The sequence below is a fragment of the Pygoscelis adeliae genome, unplaced genomic scaffold, assembly GCF_000699105.1.
Source record: "Pygoscelis adeliae isolate BGI_AS28 unplaced genomic scaffold, ASM69910v1 Scaffold87, whole genome shotgun sequence".
Lineage (NCBI taxonomy): Eukaryota > Metazoa > Chordata > Aves > Sphenisciformes > Spheniscidae > Pygoscelis > Pygoscelis adeliae.
Genome location: NW_008825098.1, coordinates 1,846,246 through 1,871,674, shown reverse-complemented (window position 1 = coordinate 1,871,674; position 25,429 = coordinate 1,846,246). Strand labels below are relative to the sequence as shown.

General features: G+C 48.7%; 1 protein-coding gene across 1 annotated transcript in view; it reads left to right on the top strand.

The window, feature by feature from the left end:
- Window positions 1-16,342: 16,342 nt before the first annotated feature.
- LOC103919555 (histone H2A.Z) overlaps window positions 16,343-25,429 on the top strand; it is a 12,237-nt gene continuing 3,150 nt past the window's right edge. Inside the window, exon 1 of the mRNA XM_009327078.1 lies at window positions 16,343-16,588. Within this exon, the coding sequence (XP_009325353.1) occupies window positions 16,343-16,588 (246 nt within the window). The remainder of the gene's footprint in view (window positions 16,589-25,429) is intronic.

Genomic DNA, 25,429 nt, shown 5'->3' with positions numbered 1-25,429 from the left:
AGGAGAGCCAGGCGAAAGCCAGCCATGGCAGAGACCGTGATGGCCGGCTATTCATTTCAGAGGAAAATTGGCAGTAAAAGGGATCTGGTTAGTGTTAAGCTCCAGCGGCGTTTATTCTAATTTTGTTGAGCTGACTCCTTAATTAAACAGTCGCTTTACAGGGAGTAGGAGTGTGGTAGCGAAAGGTGGAGGCTGCCATCCCAATTCACCTATTTTTTCCGAATGCTGAGAAAACATTTTCCACTTTTGAGAGGCTCTTCTCCCAAAATCTACCTATCCTTACCTGGGCAGCCGCAGCGGGAAGAGGCAGGGGGTCCCCCTCTTTCCACCACAGCCGCCTGCTGCTGTACCCCAGCCATGGAGGATAATTTTGCCTCTAGTTTTCAAACAGCACCCAGGCATTTGCCTTTTCCTAAGGGACAACTTAATTCCTTTCCTGGACTTATTTTGGGCTATAACGTGACTATATTTCAATGCTTCTTATTAACCCCATATCGAAGGCAAGCATAGTAAAGATGTGGAAAAAGAGCTATAGTTTACTTTCTTCCTTGCTGAAGGTCTTGTTTCCTTCGCCCGGTGCCCGGCGCTTTCTCTGGGTCTCAACCCAGCAGCCCCTCCATCTCACAGTGCTCTTCCAAAAGGGTTGATATAAACCTCAGACATATGAGAAATACAGGTGGTTGTATCTTTGCACCACTAAAATACATAACTTAAAAGCAGGTCTAAATAACTTAAAAGCAACACTTTGGGAAATCATCTCTATGGTTGGCAGTGAAAATACAACTGACAGGGCAGGACTGGGATTGCCTCTATGGATGGGGCTACCAAGGAAAATGGTCAACTGGAAAACCTTGAAGCTGACCTCCTTAATGGCATACAGCAAACTCAGAGTCGCCAGCGGCAGCAGAGAGGGCAGGGATCGTTTCCCACACAGCTTGGATTTTGCAGGTCCTTGGTGCTCGGTTTCCGTCAGCTCACACAGGGCAGTGATGGGAACCCGAGGTTTCTCATGCAAGTCATTCCTCACTGGGGAAAACCATCCGCATCCAGGTGAAACTTCAAGCAATATGTGTGTGCATCCACCTGCACGTGTGTGATGCACGTGCAGGCAGTGAATTCAGCAGTTTGACCTGTCGCCATAGCTGATGCGATCGCTGATGTGCGTAACCAGTGCCTCTCACTGACATCTAGATGACAGACGGTGATTTTGGGGAAGGAAAACCAGATTTGCAAGAAGGTCCATGGCAGATCCAGCCAGTGCTGGAGCTGGGAGGGTACCTGCAAGGATGGTGGGCTGGCAGCGACGTGTGAGTACACAGATAGCACTCGGAGCTATTCTGGATCTCACGTTTGGCTTCCATCTTAAAATAAATTAGATATCTCTTCATCGCAACTGGCACTCAGCCAAGGACAGCTCAGCCGTGATGTTCCCTGGGACGAGCTGTGTGCCTTGTATGTGGCTTGTTTTGTTCAACAAACCCTAGGCAGGGAAAGAAAAATTGCCCAACCCTGGAAGAACTGGACCTGTTATTTCTAAGGCCCCTGAGCATCACCTGCCCTCGGCAGAGTTATCCAGGCTCAGCAGAGGAGATTAATTTCTTTAAAATGGGATGTCCTCAGCCCTAGGCTCCATGTTGCCGCGTTACTCTTGGCCAAAACACCTGATGTATTACGTGGCAGATACTGCGTCCAGAAAGATGACTAAAGTATCATCTCTTCGTTTGCTATTGACCCCTGCGCAGCTGGCTCGTTTGTTTGGTGAGTTTGGAGGGACTTCTGTCCAGCCAGCCCCTACAGCTCATCTGCAACAGGGTGACTGGCTTCAAGCACCCCAAATGCCATCAGGTCCTTCCCTGCAAGCTGCCACCTCGCTATTTAAGACTAGCACCACTGGCCCCTCACCCCATACATGGCACCGTCTGGCTTAACAGGATTATAACGCCATCCCCTGACAATGGACTTCTATTTTGCCTTGGGGGTTTATAAAGTGCCGTGGACTCTGGTCGTGAGCTGTTGGGGCAACTCAAGGAAAATAAAAGCTCCTCACAGCGAGGAGCCTGGTGCTGCTGGTGGGGAAAGCCTTCCCTCCCCGGGCCAGCCGCAGCCGCGGTGCTGCTACTTTAGAGTGCTGTATTTCATGCTGATTTTAGGCAGCACGGTCGGCAATGAATGCTGTAGCGACTTTGTGTCAGGGGTGACTTTATTGAGATGCTTAATCCTCCGCAGGTGCTGTGCAATATGACACGCGGTTATGTCTTGGAGGTAATAATGCCACATTGATGTTTTACTATGCTGTTAACCCTCGGTGCAATGAGGTATTACAAACATCACTTATCTTCTGCACCATTACTGATAATGCTCTCTCTTGCTTGGAGCTGTCTTGCCAAAGCAATGATTGATACAATGCAGGAAGCAGCTCGCTTCTCGTGGCCGTCGTGTTGTATATTGCTCTTATTTTCCACGCTTGTGGTTCCGCCTCTGTTCCAGCTCCGTGGGGTCTCGCACCATAAAAGGGAGGCTCCAGCTGCAGGACGCGGCATGGCCTTGCTTTACAGTCATGCCTTGCTGCTGCACAGATCTCGTAGGGTCTCTTATTTTCATAGCTGCTCCTGCCTTTTTTCTTTGTTAGGCTTAAGGCAGAAAAACGATAAGAAGGATCATGGCTTCCTATAAGGATTTACATTTATATTCCATGAAATACTGACATAGCTCCCCGAAAAGCGGGACTGATCCAAATGTGTCTCTATCTGAGACATTTCCCATGTTGCAGGTCACACCTTAATACGGTGCGTGTTGCATCTCCTTGTTTTTTCCCGGCCAGTGAAATTGTTGGGGCTTTGACTACATTTCAGTGGAGGACCAGGATCACATCCATTTGGGTAATGACTTGTATGTGCATGGAATATTTTCCTCATTATGGTTTTGGGTAATTGGGGAAATTTTCACAGGAATTAGAAGCCACTAGAGGGACGTGATCCTGTTTTACGTAGTAAATTCTGATTGACTGAAGTATGGAAAATTAACACTGATGAAAACAGCCAAAAATTTAGGGTGCCACCTCTATACTGATTGTATACTCTGATTACAACACTCATAGCTTTGTAGCTTATAAATCTAGAAATCATCTTACAGAAAACCTCGACGGCATGTCGCTCTTGGGAAGTTACCACTATGACTGCAACCCATCCCCTTCCTCAGCATCTGATTTTTGCCTTGCTCCCACATCTAATAGCTTGCTTGGGTCCCACCTTTGTGGCCTGCCAAAGTTTTCCCTTGGATTTTTGTGATTGAGTCACCCCCAGCCCTTCCACAAAGACAGCCAGGTGAAGGGCTGCGGTCCTGTGCCAAGGCTGGGGCTGCAGTTCTGCCTCCACCACACGCCTCCTGCCAAGGCTCCCTCCACCTCCTCCTGTTCCCTCCTGCCCATCCCACCTTCTTGGCAGCCTCGAGGCTGGATCACCACCTCTGGGCAGGGATGTATGGATATTTGGATGGCAGCCGATGGCAAAATAGGTGCTAGCATCGCCTATTTTTAAGGGGGGCTGCTGACTGCACAAACTGCTGCACTGTTCATCACTGTGTTTCTTCTAAGCTGTGGCTATCCCTAAGATTTCCCGGCCACAGCTGTCCGTCTTCCCTGGCACTCTGCTGCAGCACGTGCCCAAAACGAGCCCCAGAAATCTCCCAGAGAGGTCTGGACCCAGGCCTTCCTGACAGCGACAGGGATTTCCTAAAAACCTCCTGAAAATCTCGCTTTGGAACTTTTACCTGTGCTGCAGCCTATTTATTCCCAAGGCCATTGCCCCCCTCCCAGCCCCAACCACAGGACATGTACCAGGGGCACTCAGCGGAGCAGAGAGGGGTGAATCGGGGGGTCCGCAGCTGCAAAGCTGCTGCCTTCACCCCCTCCCGGAAAGGAGGGAGTAGGTCACAGCTTATTAGCATTAGTGACCTGTCAGAGGTAGGTGTTTTCCAGCTGGTTTGTGCAGCATGCGGCGGGTTTTTATCCGATCCCCCTGCCTAATCATGAGCAAACTGGAAAACAGATGGCAATTATCTGCAGCATTAAGGGAGGCTTGGGTGGGAAGGTGCTGTGCCTTTCCTTCCCAACGCCTTAAGCATGGAAAAAAAAGTAGTGAATCCTTGTTTACTGGGATGAGGTAAATCTCACAGCTAGTGAGGGCACCCTGATCCCCGGCTTGTGACTGAGGGAAGCAAGCCCTCAGAAATGGGTCTGAAAAGGTGGTGCCAGGTTCAAAACTTCAAGCTTGATGTCATATTTTCAGGTTTTCAGTAAGTCCCAGTTAAGATATGTAGCTCTGGAAGACACTTATTCTGCCTGCGCTTAAGCCATTTCCCAAACAGATTTTAGCTTTGAATGCTCAGGAGTATGTATTGACATACCCGATAGTGATAAAGTTCACAGATCTGGGGAATCACAGATGCTTTACTGCCTTTGGGAATAACCCAAGGATAATTGCATTTGGCATTAATAGCCACCATTAATTTTACTGTCCGGTGACAAATTCTGCCCCCCAGCTGTGGCTCCACAGCTTTCTTCTGGCGAGGCAGAACTGCAGCCCAATTCAATATAAAGACAATTCAGCTCTCGGAGCCAGAGGACTCCGTGCTGCACATGAGGCTATATGGGAAGGCATTGACCATCCTGAGGAACAGCTGCTAACCTGCTGTTACGGGGGGGCAGAAGAAAACTTCCCTCAGAGGCACCTTGATAGGATCAGGGAAACTGACACAACCTGAAAATATTTAGATTTCATTTTATGATGGAGATGTCCGTGCAGCCTGGTTTTTGCATCACGCTGGTTTTCTTCCCTGTACATCCAGGGCAGGGTATGAGGCCGGACAGACCTTGGTGTCTCCCCATAAGGCTGGGCTTGTGTTGCGGGGATGCGATGCTGCACCAGGGCTAACACCTGGCTGACGGCCTTCGTGAGCCGCGGCATCCCCTGCACCACAGCACCACTCAGCCTTGTGCCGAGGGGTTATTCCCAGGGAGGCCGTGAGGGCTGATACCCACCTTTAGTCAATACCGCCCCATCCAGCCTTTGGACAACCTTCAGTAGTTTCAGGGCTTTGCCACTTTCACTGTTAAAAAATGGGTTTGCGAATGGAAAGCGGGGGTTGCTAAGCCCTGTTCCAGCAGCATCCGCTGTGTGGCAGAGACGGTGTTTGCAAAAGGTCCTAAATCCTGTTGGGAGCAGCTGCCAGAAAGTGCTCCACGGAGAACACCGACCAAGCAGAAATGCAATGCTCATCTTGCATCTGTCTTGTATTAAGAAATTCTTAATGCACTAAAGATACAACATGATGGTATTTGTCCCTTTTTAATCCATGAGGGGAAGCGATGTGGGTTATCATATGTGATAATGTTAGAGAGCTGAATTACAGAGCTGTCAGCTGTGGGACACTGAAATGACAGCCCTTTAAAGTGCTGTCAGGTTCTTGTTGGACACTTGTATCAAAACACTCATTTTAGCCTCAGGAAGACAAATCCACCACGTCTTCCCTTTCCGGGGAGCTCCTTAATTTAAAGTACTGCTATTCAGTAGTGGGATACATAACAAAATGGCTTTCTTGAAGTTGTCTGTGCTGTAGGTAAAATCTCCTACCCTCCCAGTGGCCAGAGTCACACCAATGCCATACCTAGAGGCTTTAAGCGGGGTTCCCAAGATGCAGAGGCCTTTTGCAGGCCCTGTGCCTTCCACAAAATGCTGATCTTGGGAGATCTGCATGCGATGCTCTGCGATTGCCCGGCGCTTGCGTGAAACCTGCTTAGGTCTGCATCTCCCTCCTGTCAGCCAAAGCCCACCGCTTCCCACCCCCTGCCCGCTCCGGTGCCAAACAGTCTCAGGTGGTCAGATCTTCTGGGGCTTGGCAATGTGTTGGCCTGGTACGCTCACTAATTACTCACTGGAGTGATAAGGAAAGAGGGGGTACCGTCCCCAGTACCACCAGTGCTGAGCTGGGCTGGGAAGAGCCTCGCTAGCTCCCCAAACCTCTAGCACGCTCCCGTCCAGATGTGGACGCCAACGCTTGGCCACTCCTTGCACCTACCCCTCCTTCACATGGCCACAACCCAGAGGTTGAGCCATGCTCCCATCACGGCGCCGGTGAAGGACCCACAGCATTTTGTGGGGCAGGAGAGCGTGATGGGGGGGATGGCCAGGGTGTCCCATGTACTTAAGGCATCTGATGGATGCGACAAATGCAAACAAGCTGCCTAATCTCACCACCAGCCCCTCTCCCACGGGAAAAGCCCGGCTCCTAGCTGGCCAGAGGAGGTTTGGCGCAGCGTGGCAGTGCTGTGGCAGAGCTTCCCCCACACCTGCCCATGGCCATTAAGTCTCCATTACAGGAACACTGAATTTGCTCTGCAAATGAAAGATAATGTCTCCTGAGGAAAATAAATTTAAGGGACGGGAGGGGAAGCAGCAAAACAAAAAGAACCCTTCGCACTGCAATAGCACTTGCAATTAAGAACAAAACAGGGCAGAAAGCTCTGAAGCTTGACTTTGGGCAGGAAGAAAAGGCCCTCCCCAAGAGCCCCAGGTTTCTGTAGGCACAGCGCAGCGGCTGCTGTCTTCGCTTTACGTCAGAGCACTAATGCTGTTGTTTCGCCCCTGGTATCAACAGAGCTTGCCTGGTAGGTGGGTGGGGTATTGGGATTTATATTGTAGAGAAATTCAGGAAGGCTTCAGTCTTTTTTTTTTTTTCCCCTCCCTACAAAACTTTTGAAAGTCCACTGGGGACCCCTAATGTTCAGCTGCTGCTGAAGCACACACTTCAAAGCTAGAGCTGCACAGCTTCGTTAGCTATCTATGGGTTTGATCATTTTGATGGGCTTTTATTATGGGCAATAACGCTTCCTTCCCCCTGCCAAAAGTCATCTTTCTGGGAAGCTCTGAGAGCTCCTCAAAACGTTTGGTAAAACAACATTTCTATGGTCAGAAAACATGCCAACTGCATCAAACAGGGATGCCCCTAGAGATGCTTTGGGAGGCAGAAACCTTCGTGCTGCCCACATAGCATGTAAGATCCCTTCCTGCCCTGAGTCGTGGTAGCAGACATGTCTCACATGCCCAATAGAAAAGTTTGCAGAAGAAAAGTGGTCAGAGGTCATGGTCATTGTAAGAGGCATTAGGAGGAATAACCCTGTGGGGTTTTTTTAAGGACGTCCGTGACAGGCTGTCAGGCGCTCAGCCCTCTATAAACTCTCACTGCCTGGTCCCTATTCCCACACACCTCCCTCTGGCTGCCTTGCTTCCCCCCCCCAAAAAAAAATCTCCATTGCCCATCTTGTAAGGCCCACACTGAGCTTGGCAGCCCCCACGACCAAAACCTACTGTCCCTGCGTTGCGCTCAGCCAGGGCAGACAGGAATTGCTGCTTTCATGGGGTTTTGCCCCAGTTTCCCGGTGCCTCTGCTGGTGGGGAACACAAACCTCTTCACTACAGCCCGTTTTAGGAGGTTTTTATCCTAGACCCCTGGGGTCAGCTTTCCTCCCTCTTGTCCCTGAAATGTATCATCTTTTCCAGACCAGCATCATTATCGTTATAATTTTCCCTGTGCAGCCAAAGGCAAAAGCATGTCTGGTTACTGGGAGCGGGCAGCCACACCAAACCCACCCGAAGGTTTGGGCAGAAAAATGTTAGAAAAGCAGTTGGAGTAAGTTGCCCTCCTCTCTTTCATGCCTCCGCTCCCAAATCCAAGTAAATCAGAAAAATCTGTCTTTTCTAAGTGGCTTCTAACATAATGAAAGTCAATTAGAGTGATGAAAACAGAGCTGATAACTGCAGGTTTTCATCACTGACTCCGTGCTAAATGTCTGTTCTGTGTGGTTTGTAGGAAGTAAGGGTGCATGGAGAGGAAAGGATGGGGTTTTTTTAAAGCAGTTAAATTGCCTCTAATTAGCAACACAACTGTAGTCAAAACATAATGTGAGGATAATAAATTGATATTTGCATAATGGAAATGCTACCAAAATGTACTTCAAATAAGCTGAATTAGATTATAATTAGAGCTGTGTTTTGGGAAAGAAAATCCTTCTAATTGCCTGCGTACAGGCAGTGCCAAGGAGGCGAGGGCTGGCAGCTGCCGGGGAGGTCCAGCCGGCACCACGTGGGACAAGTGCCCCACGACCAGGGGCCGGTTCCTTCGGGTCCTGGGGGGGGGGGGGCAGGGTGCCCGCACCCACCCAGAGCCGGCGAAGCCCCAGCAAGGCAGGTCAGTAGAGAAAAAGGAAAAAAGGTAGGAGGAATGTGAATGTGCATGCCCTCAGCCATTGACTGTAAAACCGTGTTTAGTGGGATTGGACTGAAAGAAAATCCAGGGGGAAATCGTACGGACAGCCATTAGGGTGGGAGACACTCATGTCTCAGGGGAGGCGGTGCGAGGGTAGAAATGCAAGCGCTAATTCTGCAAATTGCATGAAACCAGTGAACACCTTTTCCTGGTGAAGTCTCGGCACCACATTGAGTTGTAGTAGCCTTCTCCTGCTGCTGTTTGATAACTGGCTTTATTAAATCAACAGGGTTTTTTTTCTGTTGAAATGTATGCAAGGTTGCTCATGATTTATTTTCTAGCTCTTACTACTCCTTATTAAAAAAAGAGGCCACCTGGAATTCATTGGACGATAAGTCACTTTCCCATTGTATGAGACCATGTGTACCAGTAAGGAAACGTACAGGGCCAATGAAACTACAGCTGAGATCAAGGAAAAATGTCATAATCCAAGGTGACTTTTTTTGAGAAAATTAACAAAAGAACTAGCAAACGAGTAATGTGCTGATATTACATCTTGCCATCAAAGCGAAGGCAGCATGAACCTTGAGGCTGACTTTTGCCCGGTAGCTGCAGAGTCTCACCATCAGTGTTAATGCCTGTTTTGGTGCTGGGCAATGACATGGTTCAGGTGGGAAAACTGATCGGCGTGCAAAAACCTGCTCGCTCGCTTTGACTGGGGTGGGGAGTGGGGGGAAAGTTGATTTCTGAAGTCCTGTGAAATGCAATGACTGAGCCCACAGGGCCCTCAGCATATTCGCTGAGGTTATTTTTATAATAACCTGGGTTATATATATAATATATATAATTATATATAATATAATTATAATATATATAATTTTATAACCTGGGTATTATTCAAATACCCAGGTTAGTACGCCTGGTGCTCGCCAATGTAGTGCCGTACGCCAAACCTGGGCAGCTCACAGCATCATCCCGGACCCAGTGGCAACAGGAAAGGGGTGTGAATTTGGCCATCACCGGTTGGTGGAGGCGTATAGTGGGGCACAGCTCTCCCTGACCATGCTTGGGTGTCCCTCTGGCATTGGTTGCTATGGTTAGGGAGGGTGGAGAAAACAAGGAGGATGACTTTGCGGGTAGAGGAGAGGCAGCAGACACCACGGGTCTGGGTTTCATCGGGGCTTTTGACGCAGCTCCTCACGCCATTCGCCTGGTGGATGCTGTTTTGCGGGGACAAATACAAGGTTTTCCTGCTCACAGACACAAAAAGGAGTGTGCTGAAAAGGATGCCCGGTGCACTTAACTGGTATGTCTCTCTATATATGAGACATACAGCATAGGTCTAGTTTCCAAATCAGGAGCTACAGCTCATGCGTGTTTATTGTATGAGAAAAAAAAAGCAGGTATGAGACATGATGCAGCACTAGCCTCATGTCAAGGGAAATATTCCCCTGCCCTTGAAGGGTCCTGGCTCGGGGCCCCAGTCCACAGCCACTGCAGAGGCCATGGAAATAAGCTCCATTTTGAGTTGGCAAACGCTGTCTTGCTTTTCTGCTTGAGGGGGAGGGAAGAGAGGAACTCGCCTGGTGCTCTGCTCTGCTCTACTGCGGGTTTTGTGGTACCAGATTTAATAAAGGGATGCGCAGGTAGGGTAGGTTATAAGTACCTCCTTCAGGAGCAGCTTTGCAGAAGGGAGCGGGTCTAGGTCTCCGTTTCTGTGTACGTTGGTCTGCAGCAGGTGCTGCCAGGGACAAGCTCGGGGAAGCAGAAGGACGGCCAGGCCCCAGGTCTCCTCCGCTCTGTCCTCTCCTCCTGGGAGCAAGGCGCAGAGCTGGCCCCAAGGAGCCCAGCCTGGGGACAGCCAGGCGGAGCAGAGGCAAAGCCTGGCCATCCCTCACTTAATGTGTGGCCGCCAGTGCCCGCTGCGCTGGGTGCCGGCATGTTGTGCCTGTGGCATGCCCCCCAGGTGTTGCCGGCATCACCCTAGAAAGATACTGAGGCTCACACCTGAGAGGGGATGGGGAAACGGGACCCTGGGCAAAATCCTTCACACCTCTGCCTATGAGTCATGGTGCAAAAGCGATTCTTGGAAACCAAAGCCTGGCCTCCGCCATGGGCTTGCTGTCCCATTTGCTCCCTCGGCAGCAGCCCCCGGGTCTTGGGCTCGCCAGTGTGGCCTCGGGCACCCGGGGGGAGCGCAGGACCTCGTGTAATGCAACAAGTGAGCTCGATAATCACGGTAGGAAAAAAGGAAAGATTGCACACCAGCAAATGCAGCCCTGGGAAACAATTTTATTGCTAGCAAAACGCTACGGATCTTTGTTTAGTGAGTGCACTTCCCGTGAAATGCAATTGCTCCCACTGTGGTTTTAAACCAAGACCACCCTGAAAATGAAGGCAGTTTCCATTAAATTGAATTACTTTTCCCCGAAACTGGCATGCCAATGGTAACATTGATAAGGAACGATAGCTATTAAGTGAGGGCATTATTTATATTTTCTATTAAATCACTGTCATTTCTATTACAAATAACATCATGAATGCATGTCATGCTGATTTACAGTGATAAAGCCTCAGTCGTGATCACTTATTGCAATGCATAGCAGAGCATGAAACACACATAGCACAAATGCACAAGCAACACCGCATCAAGCCCAGATCGATATTTGAATCTAACTTAGTATTAGCAGATCAGTTGGTACAACACTAGTGGTGCTTTTTCAGCAACGTTCATATGCCTGTCGTCAGTGTAACCCTGAAGGCTATTTGTCTCCTCCACACCACCTTTCCACCACTGTTCAGAAGTGGTGAGCCAGGAAGCAAAAGGGAAGGAGCAGCAACACATCACTGCCATAGATCCGACCGTGAAGATCCAGTGCAAAGCAAATGTAATGTCCAATGAATGATTCAAATGCCTGAAGACTAGGCACTCGGCAAGGAGAAAGCGGGGTTGCTAACTGCAAAAGAAGGCAAGGCTGGATGAGCATCGGTGTTGCAGCGGTCATTCAGGGAAGGTTTCTGCTCTTGAGGATGTTTTCCAAAAGTTGCTGAGCTTCTCGGAGCCCGTGGGCTGCTGCCACACTGAGGAGTTTCTCCACTTCCCTGAAGGACATGAAACCGTCATCAAGAAAATCTAGGAGGAGGTTTGATTCATTCCTAGCTAAATTTTATTTACCCAGGCTTTTATAAGAGGACCACAGCTACTGGATCCGAAAGTATCTGTAAAGTTAACTCTCTGCTATTCAGAAAATGATCTGATTTTCTTTCTGCTTTTCCCTGTGGTCTGAGCATGCATGTTTTGGGTTCAGTGATTTTCTCGTCTTAGTTGAATTGAAGTAGAGATGGATTTGGAGCTCTTGAGATACATACTCCTTTTACCACTCAATACGTGACTCTGCCTGATCACGTGACATGCAGCGGAGACTGAAACAAAAACGCGCTGGCTTCAACTCACAGGATTTGCCCAAACATCGCTTTTTAAGTTTCAGTTAGCTTAAGACTGCTCTCTCCAACCTCAAATTTAATTTTCAGACTTGGAGTAAATGTAAAAAAACTCAAAGCGAAACAATACCAAAAAAAAAGGACTGGGTTTCACTGTGATGGGAACTCATTGGTTGTTTTAGCTTCACTTATCCCCAGGATGAGTCACCACAGCAAATGTACAAAGCACAAGGCAAGTTTTCTTTGGCTGTGGGCCTTGCTGGGAATGCTGGTGTGCGGTGTCCGCAGGCACGTCGGGGAGAGAAACGTGTCCCAGACAGTTTCAACCCAACCTCTGGGCGATCAACAGGAAACTTCTCATTGACCTCACTGGACGGGAAGGAGAGTGAAAAGGGGGCTCCCCCAGAAAGACAGACAGCTCTTTCTAGCAGAAAACTTGCATGTCGCTTCAATAGCTCCTTCTGTACCAGTATGGGTCTTATCCCTTGCCTTGACTGGGAAATCACCGATGGAATTACATATGTAATCAGACCACAGGCATTTTGGGTACTGTGTCACCTAATTTTTAAAACCTCATTGGGCTAATTGGGTTTTTCAGTTTTCTTGCCACAGGTAGGGCAGTGTTATTGACAATACAAGGAGAGGGCATTAGAAATGCTGGAGTAGCTGCATGCGTGGAGTATCTACAGCACCGGGTTCCCTCCCTCCCCAGGAGGAGATGGGAATGCAGCTGTAAGGGAAAGGAAGAGGAATAGCTCAGGTTACCCTTCTTCGAGTGCTACAGTCATGTTTCTGAGAGCCCCCACCGCCAGGTTGAAGGAGGAGTGGGGATGGCCCTGCCCCGCAGCCTGCCTACAGGGGGGAAGAGAGAAGCAAAGTGGTAAGAGAAGAAGAAAACCTGAGTTTGAATGTTTTTAAAGCGAGGTAAGAGCAAAGAAGGAAAAAGGTATGTATAAATCAGCGTCCTGAAATGTGACCCCTTTAAAATTTTCAGGCCCTGATTTGGGAAACATCCTTATTCAGAAAGGTGCCAAGGCTTCAGCATTTCTCTAAGTACAGATGTCCTTAAAGATGCCTCCCTGGTTCACAACCCCTGCTGTCACAGGCAGAGTTATTTCAGCCCTAAAAATCCTGCAGCTTGATGCTGTTCTACGCCTTGAGCAAACACAGAGGAAACATCCAACATGTCCCCCCTCTCTCCCCACTTTTTGGGTAGCACAGTAACTTTCCCTGTCCCTCATCCTTCCCGTTTCTCAGCAGGAGCGGGAGGGTTTCGGGGGATGCAGCCCAGGCTCCCGCTGCGGGTGTAACCATGGCAGGTACCGCAGCAAATGTGCATGCCAGGCACGGCTGCCTCGCTTACGTGGCAGAAACCTCTTGGGAGCATGTGCCGAGAGCAGGAAATTAATACACTGCCGTAACTTGATTTTCTGTTGCCTCAGCAGCTCCTGGCCCTCTCCCCTCCTGTGCCTGTGCATTTTTCCCGCTGCCCACCTGCAGCTCGAACCTCCCCAAAAGGCTGTACAGCAGCGCCGGCACCCCTCTGCACTCTCACTGTTGAGATACTTACTTGCCTCCCACTGATTTAAAAAATAGCAATAGCAGGTGGGGAAAGCGGAGCGAAGCATCCGACCGACAGCAGGAAGTTGGGAGCTCCTGGTCTCCCTGCTGCCGCCCTGTGCACCTCCCTCCCACCGGCGCAGGATGGCTCAGCATGGCTCTCCCCCCAAAGCACTGCCGGCTCTTTTTCCTCCTCCCACGCCACGGTAGCCTTTCCCCAGGAGAGGGCAATTTGCCATGGCAAGAGTTGGGGTTTTTTTGCACCTCACCTGAACCAGTGCATGGCCATGTGCTCATTTTTTTCCACTCCGGCTCCTGGGTGTGAGACAAGGTAGCAAAGTAATAGTTAGGATATAAAATACGGTGTCCAAAATCCATCAGTGCAGTGGTTGTACCACATAGCGTCGAGCCATGTTTGTGTTTATGGCTTATACCTGTATGTACTCTGGAAGCAAGTTAGCCACCGCTTTGAGAAACACTACCTTGCAAATACCTCTGTCCCACGATGTGCTGGGCGTTGGGGTAGCCCAGGTGAGCGTACATGTGAGCCACGTGGAAATGGAAGTCCTCGTAACACAGTGGGATGTACAGCAGAAGGAGGCCAGCGGTGATTACAGCTGCTGACTATAAAAGAAAGGAGCAGTCATGAGGCAAGGAGAAAAAGAAGCTGAGGACCAGCTACAGGAAATATTTCATCTGAGCTCTAAAGCCTCCCGAAGCTATTCCCTGAAGAGAAATGGGAGGAGAGGCTCACACAGGCACAGAAAATTGAAGTTGCCTTTGATAGAGAGCCAGTTCCAGCAGGCACTGAAGCTGGCAGAAAAGGCACCGCCAACCAGCGGTGGTCAGCGACCAGCGGACCAGCTCCCGAGTTAATATCCCCTTTAAGCTCTGCTACAGCAAAGGAAACTAGTCATTTAATTTTCTAGCAGTCCTCTTGAAGAAAAGAAGAAAAATAAAAATCGTAAGGCGGCATCAGGCTTTTATGAGCAATTCATCAAGGGGGTTTGCCAAAAGGAGCCTCATTCCCCGGGGCAGCCGGGTCCTTGGCCCACCACTGCCCACCGCCAACCGCAGCATCGCTGTACAGATGTGAACGCTCCTTTTGTGAATGTCCCTGGTTATAAACCCTTTCATCCCATGTTACAGTGAGGACACATTGCCAACATCCACACCTGACAGGAGGATAACCTTGGGTCTGAAACTCTTCTTGCATCCAAGGTATAAATCAGTGAAAAGCCTGATGTACTGCACCAGCAGGAAAAAAAGATGAGAGACCAGAATTGGGCTGTTTGCTTTTTGATGCCAAATTGGATTTTCTTTGTTCAGTATGCTAGCTATTAGCTTCCAGTGAGAGGAGCTGGCAACTTGAGCAACCACATCTTGGGGGGGAGGGCAGAGATCCCTGGCTGGGGAAAGAAAAATGGGGTTAGGAAAGGCTGTAGGAGCCCCACACGGAGCCTCCTGCCCGCTCAATTTACCAGGAGCCCTTTGCCTCCCTGTGGGGGAAAGCAGCGCATCTCACCAATGGCACCAGCACTGCAGAAGGTAAAAACCTTCCCTACTATATGGGGAGATAGAGGCCAGGTATGGTCCCGGGTGGAAGACATGGGTCTTTGAAAACAATACCAGAGGCAAGTGCTGATCAGGTTTCTCAGTGCAACCCTTTGCTGAGAGAAACCATGCCAATGGTGCGTGATCCGGAGGAGACTGTTAATACCCTGTCCTTCAGCTCTGCAGCTTTTGTGCAAGCAATGCTGGACTCTTGGGTCTGGTTTTCCTGGGGACATGCCGAAGGGCCTGCAGGCTCCCTGCATGCCACTGTCCCTCTCTTGCGGACACAGGAGCAGAGCAGATACAAGCAGTCTCATTTCAATGGCCAACTCAGAAACAGGTCCTAAGGCCCATTTGGGTGACCGCAGCTGTCGCAGAACAAGCGTACTTCTTCATCTGTGCATAATTTATTGCTACAGGTACTTGTGAATAGTGACTGAAGCGTGTATGTGGGTTTGTCACCATGCCATGCTCAGAATGAGCCAAGGGGACAAGAAGCAGCTGAAAGGATGATGAGACACAAGAGCTTTAACACCCGGGGGCTCCTCTGGCCACTACAGAGGGTTTGGTGCAACCGATACAGATAGGTGCAAAAAACAACTCCCCCTCATTTTGGGGGGTACGGCACACGGGGTATATGCAGACCATTGCAAAGCAAACAACACATTTAGGTCCTGATCTGCTTCTTAGCTGTCTGGAGAGCTTGAAGGCAGAGGTGGTATGGGTCCCCTGTTTCAATGCTGTTTTGCAGGGACTCCTGCGCTCCCACATACCATGATCAACTGCAGAGACTGCTGGCGGCAGCAGGCTGCCAAGAGCTTGTTATCTCCTAATTGGAACCCAGGTTCTGGTTCAGGCCCATCTCTAGTTTGGATTAGTGAATGCTGAGGATTAAATGAGCCTAGTTAGCTAATTAGGCTAAGTAGATAAAATAGGTAAGCAATAATGATATGCAAATGCCCCAACATTTGATTTTCTGGCTGATGAGCTTAGGGATGTAGGAAATCTTGCTGTTCTGTTTGAGACCCCCAGTTCAGCCCATGCAATGCCATTGCTCGGACAGGGATGATTCCTAGATGTTTTGACAAAAAGTTCTCCTGTAACGCACCGGGGACCTGCAGGGCCTGAAAGCACTGATGGGTACGTAAGTCCCTGTAAGCCAATGGCAAGTCCAAGGGGAAATGCAAGTCATAGATTGATCCAGTTAATGCTGAACACTTTTGTCTTATTTAAGAGGCGGAAATGATACTCCTGAAAAAAATTAAGATTGCTAGAAATATGGTAAGAAGTGCTCCTTGCCGGAGACGTGGCTGATGTTAAGGGTCGGACTCAGGCAAAGCTGAGTGCAGATCTCTGGTGAAGGGAAGGGCAGCATTTCTGAAGAGCAAAGGCTGCTGAGTGAGAGGCGGGTTTCACACAGTGACCATGCTCTGCCTACCACTGTCACTGTGCTATTTTGTCACTGTTGCAGAGGCTGGAATATGTCAGGGAACAGTTCAGGTGGTTGCAGGAGGTAGGGCGCACAATGCCGCAAGAGGCAGCGGCAGTGCTTTTATGGGTGCAGATCTGGGGGCTGCAGGATGCTCACGGCTGTGGCATCTCTTTTACACTCTTCACAGGGCTGCTCGAAGTCTCAGAAAGGGAGTGGGAAACGCAGTGTTTGGGAGGGGCTGTTCCTGTTGCGGGGTCTGGTACATCCACCACACAGCAAACCAATGACCGACGATTTCTAAATGAAAGGGGAAAGGACGTGGTGGGAAAGGTGCTGCAGGTAACAGGGGAAACCTGTATAGCCAGGCTGCAACCATACATCAGTGCCATGGGGGTACATCCCAGCACAAATTCTCCCTGCGGGACACCACCTCTCCGTGGCGATGCCTGTGACGATCAGCCATCTGCTGCTGGCAGCTCCTGCCCTCACTGCTGCAGTGACACTGTGCCTGGCTCCTGCGAGACGGGTGGCCTGGGAACCGCTGGATGTCCACTTTTTGTCCCAGGTTGGTTTTTGTGGGGAGGCTTTCAGCTTTTTGCAGTTGTGTAGGCATTGTCAGATGTGGCAAGTGAGACATTTCACAGGCAGTTACTGTAGAAATGGCCCACTGAGCATCCCTAATCTGATCTTTGGGTTTTGTGGGGGGTTTTTCTATTTTCTTTTCCTAAGCCTTCCTAAAGGGCGAGGAAGACCGAGACCTATGCACAGCAAAATGCAGGTGCACAAAGTGCTGGAGTGCACTGATCCCAGCTCTGGGAGATGGCACCACAAACAGTCCTTGCTTGGCTGCCCACCAATATCTGAACAGGCATCTAAGAGCGTGCAGCTAGTCCCACAGCAAGCAGAGACGTTAGCACATGTTTTCATCATTAGTTAGCAAAAATACTCCTTTGCCCTCTGATGTGGCTACATCCGTGTTCAGGTAAATGTTGTGCTGTTTTAATTGTCTCCAAGACCAAGAGAGAGGGGAAATGTAATGATGTTTCTCAAGAAGCAGCTGCTGATGGAGGGGGGGCACCCTGAGGTGAGATCTCCCCACAGAAGGGATGGAGGGGGGAGGTGTGAGTCCCCTGGGCTTCCTCCAGGCTGGCTGTCCGCAGCCCCTCACCCTCATGGCCGGCACCGGGGACCGAAGGCGCAATGTACCAGCAGTCCCCGAAACCAAGAGCTGCTTGGAGAACCCAGCCGGGCAATGAGCGTTAGTCTACCACAAACACAGTGAGCTTGTTGCATTGCCCCACGCAGGGGTGGGAAGCGGACAACTGGTCTGAAACCACCTTCGTAGTCTTGGAGGGAGGTCTCAGTTGCTCACCCCCACTCTTTTCTTCCGTGGTGACTCATTCAGAAACTACTCTGTATGTTTCAGACCTCGCCTTGTTTGGGCTGCTCTAAAGCAAGAGGAAGCCCAGTGGTATCGGTGGGGCTACGCTGGTGAACCGGGCAGTGAGGGAGCCAAACTAGGCTGTGCATGCCTATTTAAGCAACCCAGTTCCTACGGCAGGTTCGGCTGTCTCGCCTGCACCATCACCCATTTGCCAAAGCCAGGTGATCAGGATCAAAAAGGTGATCAAGAGGAATGCCTAAAAATCCCACCCATAATGACTGCGCTGAAAGATGCCTCATTACCGTGCGCTAGCAAACTCTGCATCGCAACAACTATCCTGTTGTCCTGCATTGTGTTCCCTGTGCTGGTGAGCAGAAAGCCCCAGGGACTCTGCAGAGGCTTCGGTGACATTGCAATCAGGTCTGGGCAAGGCCATGGCACTGACAAAGGCATCGCAAGGCTCACATTTGAGAGGCTGTTGTGTGCAAGTGGCTCCCTGTGGCTTTGACCTACCCTGGCCCAGTGGCTTTCACGGGCTGGCATCGCTTCTCAGCGTGCTCAGCCAGCTGCAGGGTCCAGGGCGTCATATAACACCCTGATGCCAGCGCTTCCACCCCAGCCCCATGCTTACCTCCCACCAGCCCCATGCTTACCTCCCACCAGCCCCATGCTTACCTCCCACCTGCTCCATGCTGAGCCAGGGGGTTTCCCAACCCCTGGAGAAGGATTTGCCTGGCGGGTATCAGCTCTGCCCTTTCCTTCCAGTCGCTGCCGCGCTGCAGGCTTCATGTCCCCCATCTCTCCCTCCCGCAGGAAGTCCAAGCGCTTCGTTTTAACCCGGTCCACTCCCCATCTCGCCAGGCACTGCTGCTGCCCTGCCATAAGTCTTCCCCATCATCATCCCTTAGTTTTGTTCCTGATTTATGGTAGCAGTAGCCCAGCTGCTTCACTAAGATAAGAGCAATGGATACACATCCCCTTACAGAGTCACAGAAAAGCAGCAGAAGATGCTCCGGCTGAAACCCTTTCAAACCACTGATGTTTAACTCTCTCTGTGCTGAATACTTCTCTCTCTTCAGACTGCTCCCAGGTGTTGCAAGCTCCCACCAGTAAATCGTTGTATTTGACAAACTTGATGAAGTTTTTTTCTTTCTGCTGTTCTCATGAGAAGGAAAGTGCTTCACAAGCAGTGATAATGCTACTCACCACTGCAAATGTTCAGCATCTTGTTATTTCAATTGCATGGCCTCCGTGGGCACACGGGGTCTGATGCGTCGTGTTTTGGACAAATGCAAGAACATGTAGGCCTAGCCCCAGGTGAGAAAATTAGAAAAGGTGCAATGATGTATAATCAGGAAACTATCAGAACATACAAAACTCCCACAAAATTCGACAGGATGGGATTTTATTTTTTTTCTAAGCTAGAAAAGAGCTTACTTGTTAAAGGCAGTCATTTTATAGCTATACAATTATGCCTCTATTCATCTGCAGTAACTCCACCTTGTGACTTTCAGACACTAAATTCTGTTTTGCCTTCATGTCTAAGAAAACATCTATTTTTAACACAAGATCCCTAATGCATGTTACCTTTCCCTCTCTGAAGTCCTAGCAGAGGCTCTTAACTGGATGGCCGTCAGACAAGGTCCATCTCGTGCAAAGTGCTGTCCTTGCCTGGTTGCTTGACAGTAAAAAATAAAATGTTTTTTTCTTTCCAAATTTACAGCAAGATAAGTGCCATGCTTTGGTTTTAAAGGCAACCCCACCCCCAAAGAACAAGGACATCTCTTTGGCAGTGATGACTCAGCCTAAAAACTGTACTGAAGAGGTACCTGTCATCCTTTCTTATTTTATTTCTTATGTTATGCTGCCACCATTAGGTCAATTTGATTTGCTCAGTCACAGCCCTGTTACAGTTGAAGCAATCCATCTTTATGCCCCTGGTCAAAGTGTGAAGCCATTTTCACAGTATATCAAATTTAATTGGACATTAATAGTCATACTGCAGGATCAACTCCTTCCAAGTGCAAACTTCTGCATTAAGGAAACTAAAATAACTCAGAAATTTCTAAAAAGAGTCCAGAGCAGAAGGACTTTCGCTGCAGGAAAGAGCAAGGAAGAGATGAAATAATGTGCAGAGTCTAATACCCACTTACCCTTCTTTTTTTTTAGCTACAATTATTAGAATTTAAAGATAAAGAAAAACCACCTCTCGGGGAGTCATTCTTCTTGGGAATGAACCACCCTATAGCTGCAGATCACAAATTTTGGCAGAAGTGAGCTCCCGAGTTATTCTTATCGTTGCTTGTAAAGGCGTATTGGTAAGAGTTATAGTCATACTGACACCTCGCCTAGCTCCATGAAATCGGTACTTTTCTCAGTGTAAAACAGACCCTGGGGCTTGCAGTTCTTTGTTGCAGGTGACTAAAAATGAGAACATGTTATTATTAATTATGCATTATGCATTGAGGGCTATTTCCATCTGTGTCACAAGCCAGGTACGGTACAGGGTCTCATTTCAGCTGTGAGCTTGAGTTAATGCTCTACAAAAATCAACTTACACCACGAGGAAGTAAACCGGGTTGTCGATCTAGAAACAAATGATGGTTGTAGTAGCTGCCTCCTACCAACAAAGAAGAATTGGATCCCTTCTACCTACAACAACTTTGGCAAGGAAAGGACAAATCCCCTAGCGAATTTTCTCTCTGCTTTTCCAAGGGGGATTTTGATTGAAAACCTGGAACCAGCCACATTCAGGAAAACACAATTTTCCTCCCATTTCTTTTTCACATAAAGGATTTCTCTAATCACACGGTTTCTCTTTTCCTCCTTGCTGCATTGGCATGGTCGGGGCTAGAAGCGCTCAGACACTCCACTTCGATTGAAAGGTGGATGTCAAGTGCTGGAAGAAGAATGGGTGGCTGTGAGTGTAAAGAGTTAATAGGACAAAGTCGCTGTTGGGGAGAGCTGGTGACTCGACTGAAGTCCCACAGAGAAGAGAAAGGATTTTCTTTTCAAAGGATTGCACTGAAAGCCAGATGTGAAACACCGCGTTCATCCTTTCTCATTTGGTTTTTAAAGTTTGCTACTCTTTGTTCCAAATTAACTTAAACCTTTTAGTAAGCAGACTGATTGAAGAAACATACAATTATTGAAAGAATTATATATTATTGAAAGAATGAACCAAAATAAGACATGCTCATAGCATGCTGCCAGTTCAAACCAAACACATTGAGTCACCACCTCAGATGTAGACTGTTCACAATGTAGGCTTTGTCTAGGAGCAACAGTGGATTAAACAACAAGAAGCGATTAGCCCAAAAAGGTTTTTCCATGATGCTTTATTAGGAAAAGAAATTGATAGAACCCAATTGCTGCAACTGGTACAAACGTATTTAATTACAATGTCCTCTGGGCATAGGTCTCACAGGGCAAATTAGATCCACCCTGAGAGTTCCCCAACTTGAACACAGTTGGAGTAGGTACTCGCATATGGCTTTATAGCACAACACAAAATACGGCGTAAATATTACTTCAGTTACTATACTGAATGGAGCTCAAATATGGATAAAAGGGAGGACCAAGGCATGCAGCAACAAAAAGGGAGTGAGGGAGGATAAGTTTCTGCATAAGACGATGGGAGGAATGCGGGTAAGGACTTCCGGCTGGCACCGTCTCCGACAGACGCTCGTTTCATTTTGCCTAACTAGCTATAGCTTCCTTTCACAGCTGGCTAAGTAAGAACAAGATGAAAATCTATTCAGACTAGTCATTACAACTCTATTAATAGCAGATACAAGAGCGTAGAATGAACAACCAGAGTAGATATAAGGGGGGTTCAAGTCTCTGAAATCAGTAGGCAAGTGTTATCCGCAGATCTATTACGGAGACATGCGAAGCTGTTTCCAGATACCAGATTAATAAATGTATCTGTTAAACCAAACAGTTGCATCCATTCATCACCACGCACAACACAGCAGTGCAACGGGAGAGGATGTGATCTTTCTGAACCCAAATACAGCAGCGGGCAGGGAGATCCAACCGAGCAGAACCCTGTTATTTGATAGAGGTCCGGCAGCAGGGAAGCCCTCTGCAAGAGGGGAGGACCCCAGGGGCAAATACAAGCTGTACTGTAATTGATCTCACCACAAAAATAGAGCCTAAATGAATGTAAGCGGTGGTTACAGACTTAAAAAACAAAAACAAACTAAATCACCTAAGGTGGAGTTAGGTCAAAGTTAGGCATACTAAAACCTCTGACTAAAAACTGTATGCTAAAAACTAAGCTGTCTCTGCTTAGCTGTCACCTAAAAAATGAATTCCCCAAATGCCTTCGCCTGTGTGGCTTTGAAATTCCCCAGATATTCAAATTTGTATCCCAGGAATACCAGGGCAGGGCTGAGCACCTAGGCATATATCTCCCACATAAACTCGTGCGGGATCCAGAAACCGCAAAGTTCCCTGAGGGACGTGATACAAAGAGCTTTCTGGGAGCGCTTCATTCGTTAGTCTACTAATGAAGATGATCTCCACCACTTCTGCAGAAACTAAAAGCCCACAAGAAACGAATTCAAGAGAGAGTCCAAATACCATGTTCACAGCCTAGTAGTGAAGGTGACAAGTGGTCCCTGCTTTAGAGAATGTGTCCGTATTTTGCAAGCGAGTGAAAATGAGTGTTAGTCTCCAAGTAAATCATATTAAGTAGTAGACAGAGTAGAAAGGAAAAGCGGCACTACACCCCAATTCTCCTAAGACACGTTGAAAAACGTGCTCTGAGAACGTAGCCAGGTGATTGAATGTCCCTCAGCTACAACTCTGTCTCCAAAGGGGAGGTAATCTTTACCCCGTAGCTCACGCTGCAAGGCTGACTGCCTCCCAACGAGGACCTGCACAAAGCCTGCTAAGACAGGGCACAGCACTCGGTCAGAGCTGGCAGGCATACCACCGGCAAAGCCGTCCGGCTTCACGGGATAGGTGTGAAGCGCCTGTGGTCCAGGATACCGTATCAGCGGCCTGCCTGTTGGATTGCGTGTAATGTTCTACAATGAAAGGAGGTCATCACAGGATACCTTTCTGAACGCAGACAAGTTTAGTACAAATACAACATCTTGTAATGAGAAGCATCAGAAAAACTTAATACTAATAAAGCCGTGGCACAAGAGCTGGGTAAATGATGCAAAGCCTTCATCGCTGGCCTTCAGAGATAATAAAAAGATACCCCAGCACACCTTGCCACTGAGACCACAGGGCATGAATACCATTGCATTACACAAACCCAGCTATCAGCAATTCCCTTTCTAGACTCTCTGCAAGACTGGCATCTTTCCTCACCAGGTTCCCTATAACTTTTCCTTTTAGAGGGATTTTTCACCTTCTTAAAGGGACCTATTAATGTTAATTGGATCAATAAAAGCCAATTACTCTGCTCTCTCTTGAAGCACATCTTCCTTCTCCCTCGTGAGCTGGATAAGACACTTGGGGTGGTAGGCTTGGGGTACTCGTTTCATCAGGAAGATGGAGGTAGTAAGTGCTCCCTTTGTGTATATGGGATTGAGGTTCAGTTATTTGTGCTCACAACTGGGTCTGAAGTTGCTTTGGGGTTTTTCCTGGTGTACCTAAGTTAGTTTTAATTTCTCTCTTTAAATATTGGGGGGGGGAGTTCAGGTTGTGCTTGTTAGAGAGGCTTGTTAGCTAGCGTAAGATGATCTGAGGCTAGTTTCACATACTCTACGTGACGCGTCCCTAACCTGATCTGTCTGGTAAATATGCACCCTTGCGTTAGCTTAACCTTCAGTGTTAGGCTGCCTCGCCTGCATAATCCTAGCCATAAGGAGCCCCGAGTGGCTGAAAGCGTGCAGCTGAAGCAAGCCGTCAGGGAAGCTCACGTGGGAAGCGGGGAACGTCTGTGGCAGGGACTATCTCCATCTGGTAGGAGGCCTTTTTTTTCTGCTTCCTAGCACTTCTGTGGACAGAAATCAGGGAGAAAAACCAATTTTTCTCCTCCTACAACTCAAATGCCGTTCCCAGAGGGTCTTATGGCCTGCAACTTGGCTTTTCTTCCCTGTAAGGAAAAGGGCAAATGGATCCTTGCTGTAGGCACTTTGGACAGAAATAATTTTTAAAATAGCAAGTTGAACGAAATCTTGACTTCTGCAGGCTTCTGTAAAATCTTGAGGTTTGTTTTTAAACTTCAAAAAAACCCAGACCCTCTTATCTTCTTGCTTGCTGAAGGAGAGCATAAACAACTAATGCTTCAAATAGACAGAGGCACCAGACAGTTACATAAAAACAACCCGCCAGATTCCTGCATGTAGGAGTGTCTGCTCTCAATTCAGTCCTGCCTCTCTGTGCGTGTGCCTGGTAGTAGGTCTCCCTTCCCTGAAGCAGGAGCAGCTAGCACAAAATGCCCGAACTGAAACTCGGGCGCTGAAGGCATTGACCCCCTGGCCTTAGGCTGTCTGGAGGCTTGAGCAAAGGGTCCTTTGTAACCAGGGGACCAAGTATTTGGGGTCAGCCGTAGGAGCAGAAGAGCCACAAAGTTTTAAACCTTTACTATTTCAGTAAACAGCTGAAAAAAAACTTGAAGAGGAGCTCTAGGGATCGGCATGTACCCTCCTGTCTTAGAGCTCTGAGTATTTTGGTTGTTGTAGACCTGAAGAAAGGGGAAAAGTTATGGCAAGGAGACTATCCTCACGACAACTTTATGCTCAGCTTTTTCTGCCATTAAACATCTGTCTGTAAGAGTCTCTTCACGCTTGGGACCCTTTGATATCATGGTAAAGGAAATACATACATTAACGCCTACTAAAGTGGTGGTTTTGTGATCGGTGAAGCGCATGACAGATCGAGCTAGTCTTCCCTCCAAAGAGCTATTCAGCCATTGAAGGGCCAAGGTTTCTCCCTGAGTTTGTTGCATGCTCACAGATGACTCGGGTGTCTCTCAGATAACCAAGATCTATGGTGTTCTGGAATAGCACAATGAGTTGTTACTTTTCTGGAGTTGAAAGAGGTAGATTAACTGAGAACATCTCCAGCTGAGCTCTTAAGTTAAATGGCTAGCCTGCTTTTTTTTCTGAAGTAGAAATAACAACGCTGTACTGAAAATGGCACCTAAAAAAAAAAAGCGGGGGGGGGGGCTAAGGCTTCATTTCAGGGAAATACAGGCAGGGATTTGAAGTGCCCAAGCTGAGGACATCTGCACTGCACTAACTAAACATTACACTCAGAATCAAATTCATGATGAACAGTTTTTAACCATAGTTTGTGAAACATCCAGTGAGAGAAATGTGTCTGAGGCAGGGTTGCCCTTGGTAATGATGTCTCTCTTGCATAAGACGGAGGTAAAAATAAAAAACAGTGCACGTGTGTGGAGTTGTCGGCTGTGCTGGCACTTCCCCGCCCCCAGCATCATGAAGAGTAGATGCGGCTTCACCCTCGTTCAAATGGCACTGGGCGGCCTCGTGTCCTCGCTAACGCAGCGTAATAGCTCCTCATCCCAAGCCCAGGACGTCATCTCCTTCAGGCTGCCTCTGAGGCGCTTTGTGCGCTAAGGCAATTAACGTTACCGGAGAAGGCTTCAGCCGGCAGGGCGGGGGATCTACAGCAACTCGAGTAAAAGGCGAGGCAGAGCTAGGCTCGGTACAGGAATGGGGCCTGGCAATAAATAACCCTTAATAGACGAGTCGGGGCGCTCGACGGTTTCTGGCAACCACCGCTCCCGCTGGTGACCCCACCGAGCGCCGACACCCCGCCCCCCGCCCGCCCGGCTGCGGCCGCCGCGCTTTCCCGGCACCAAAAAC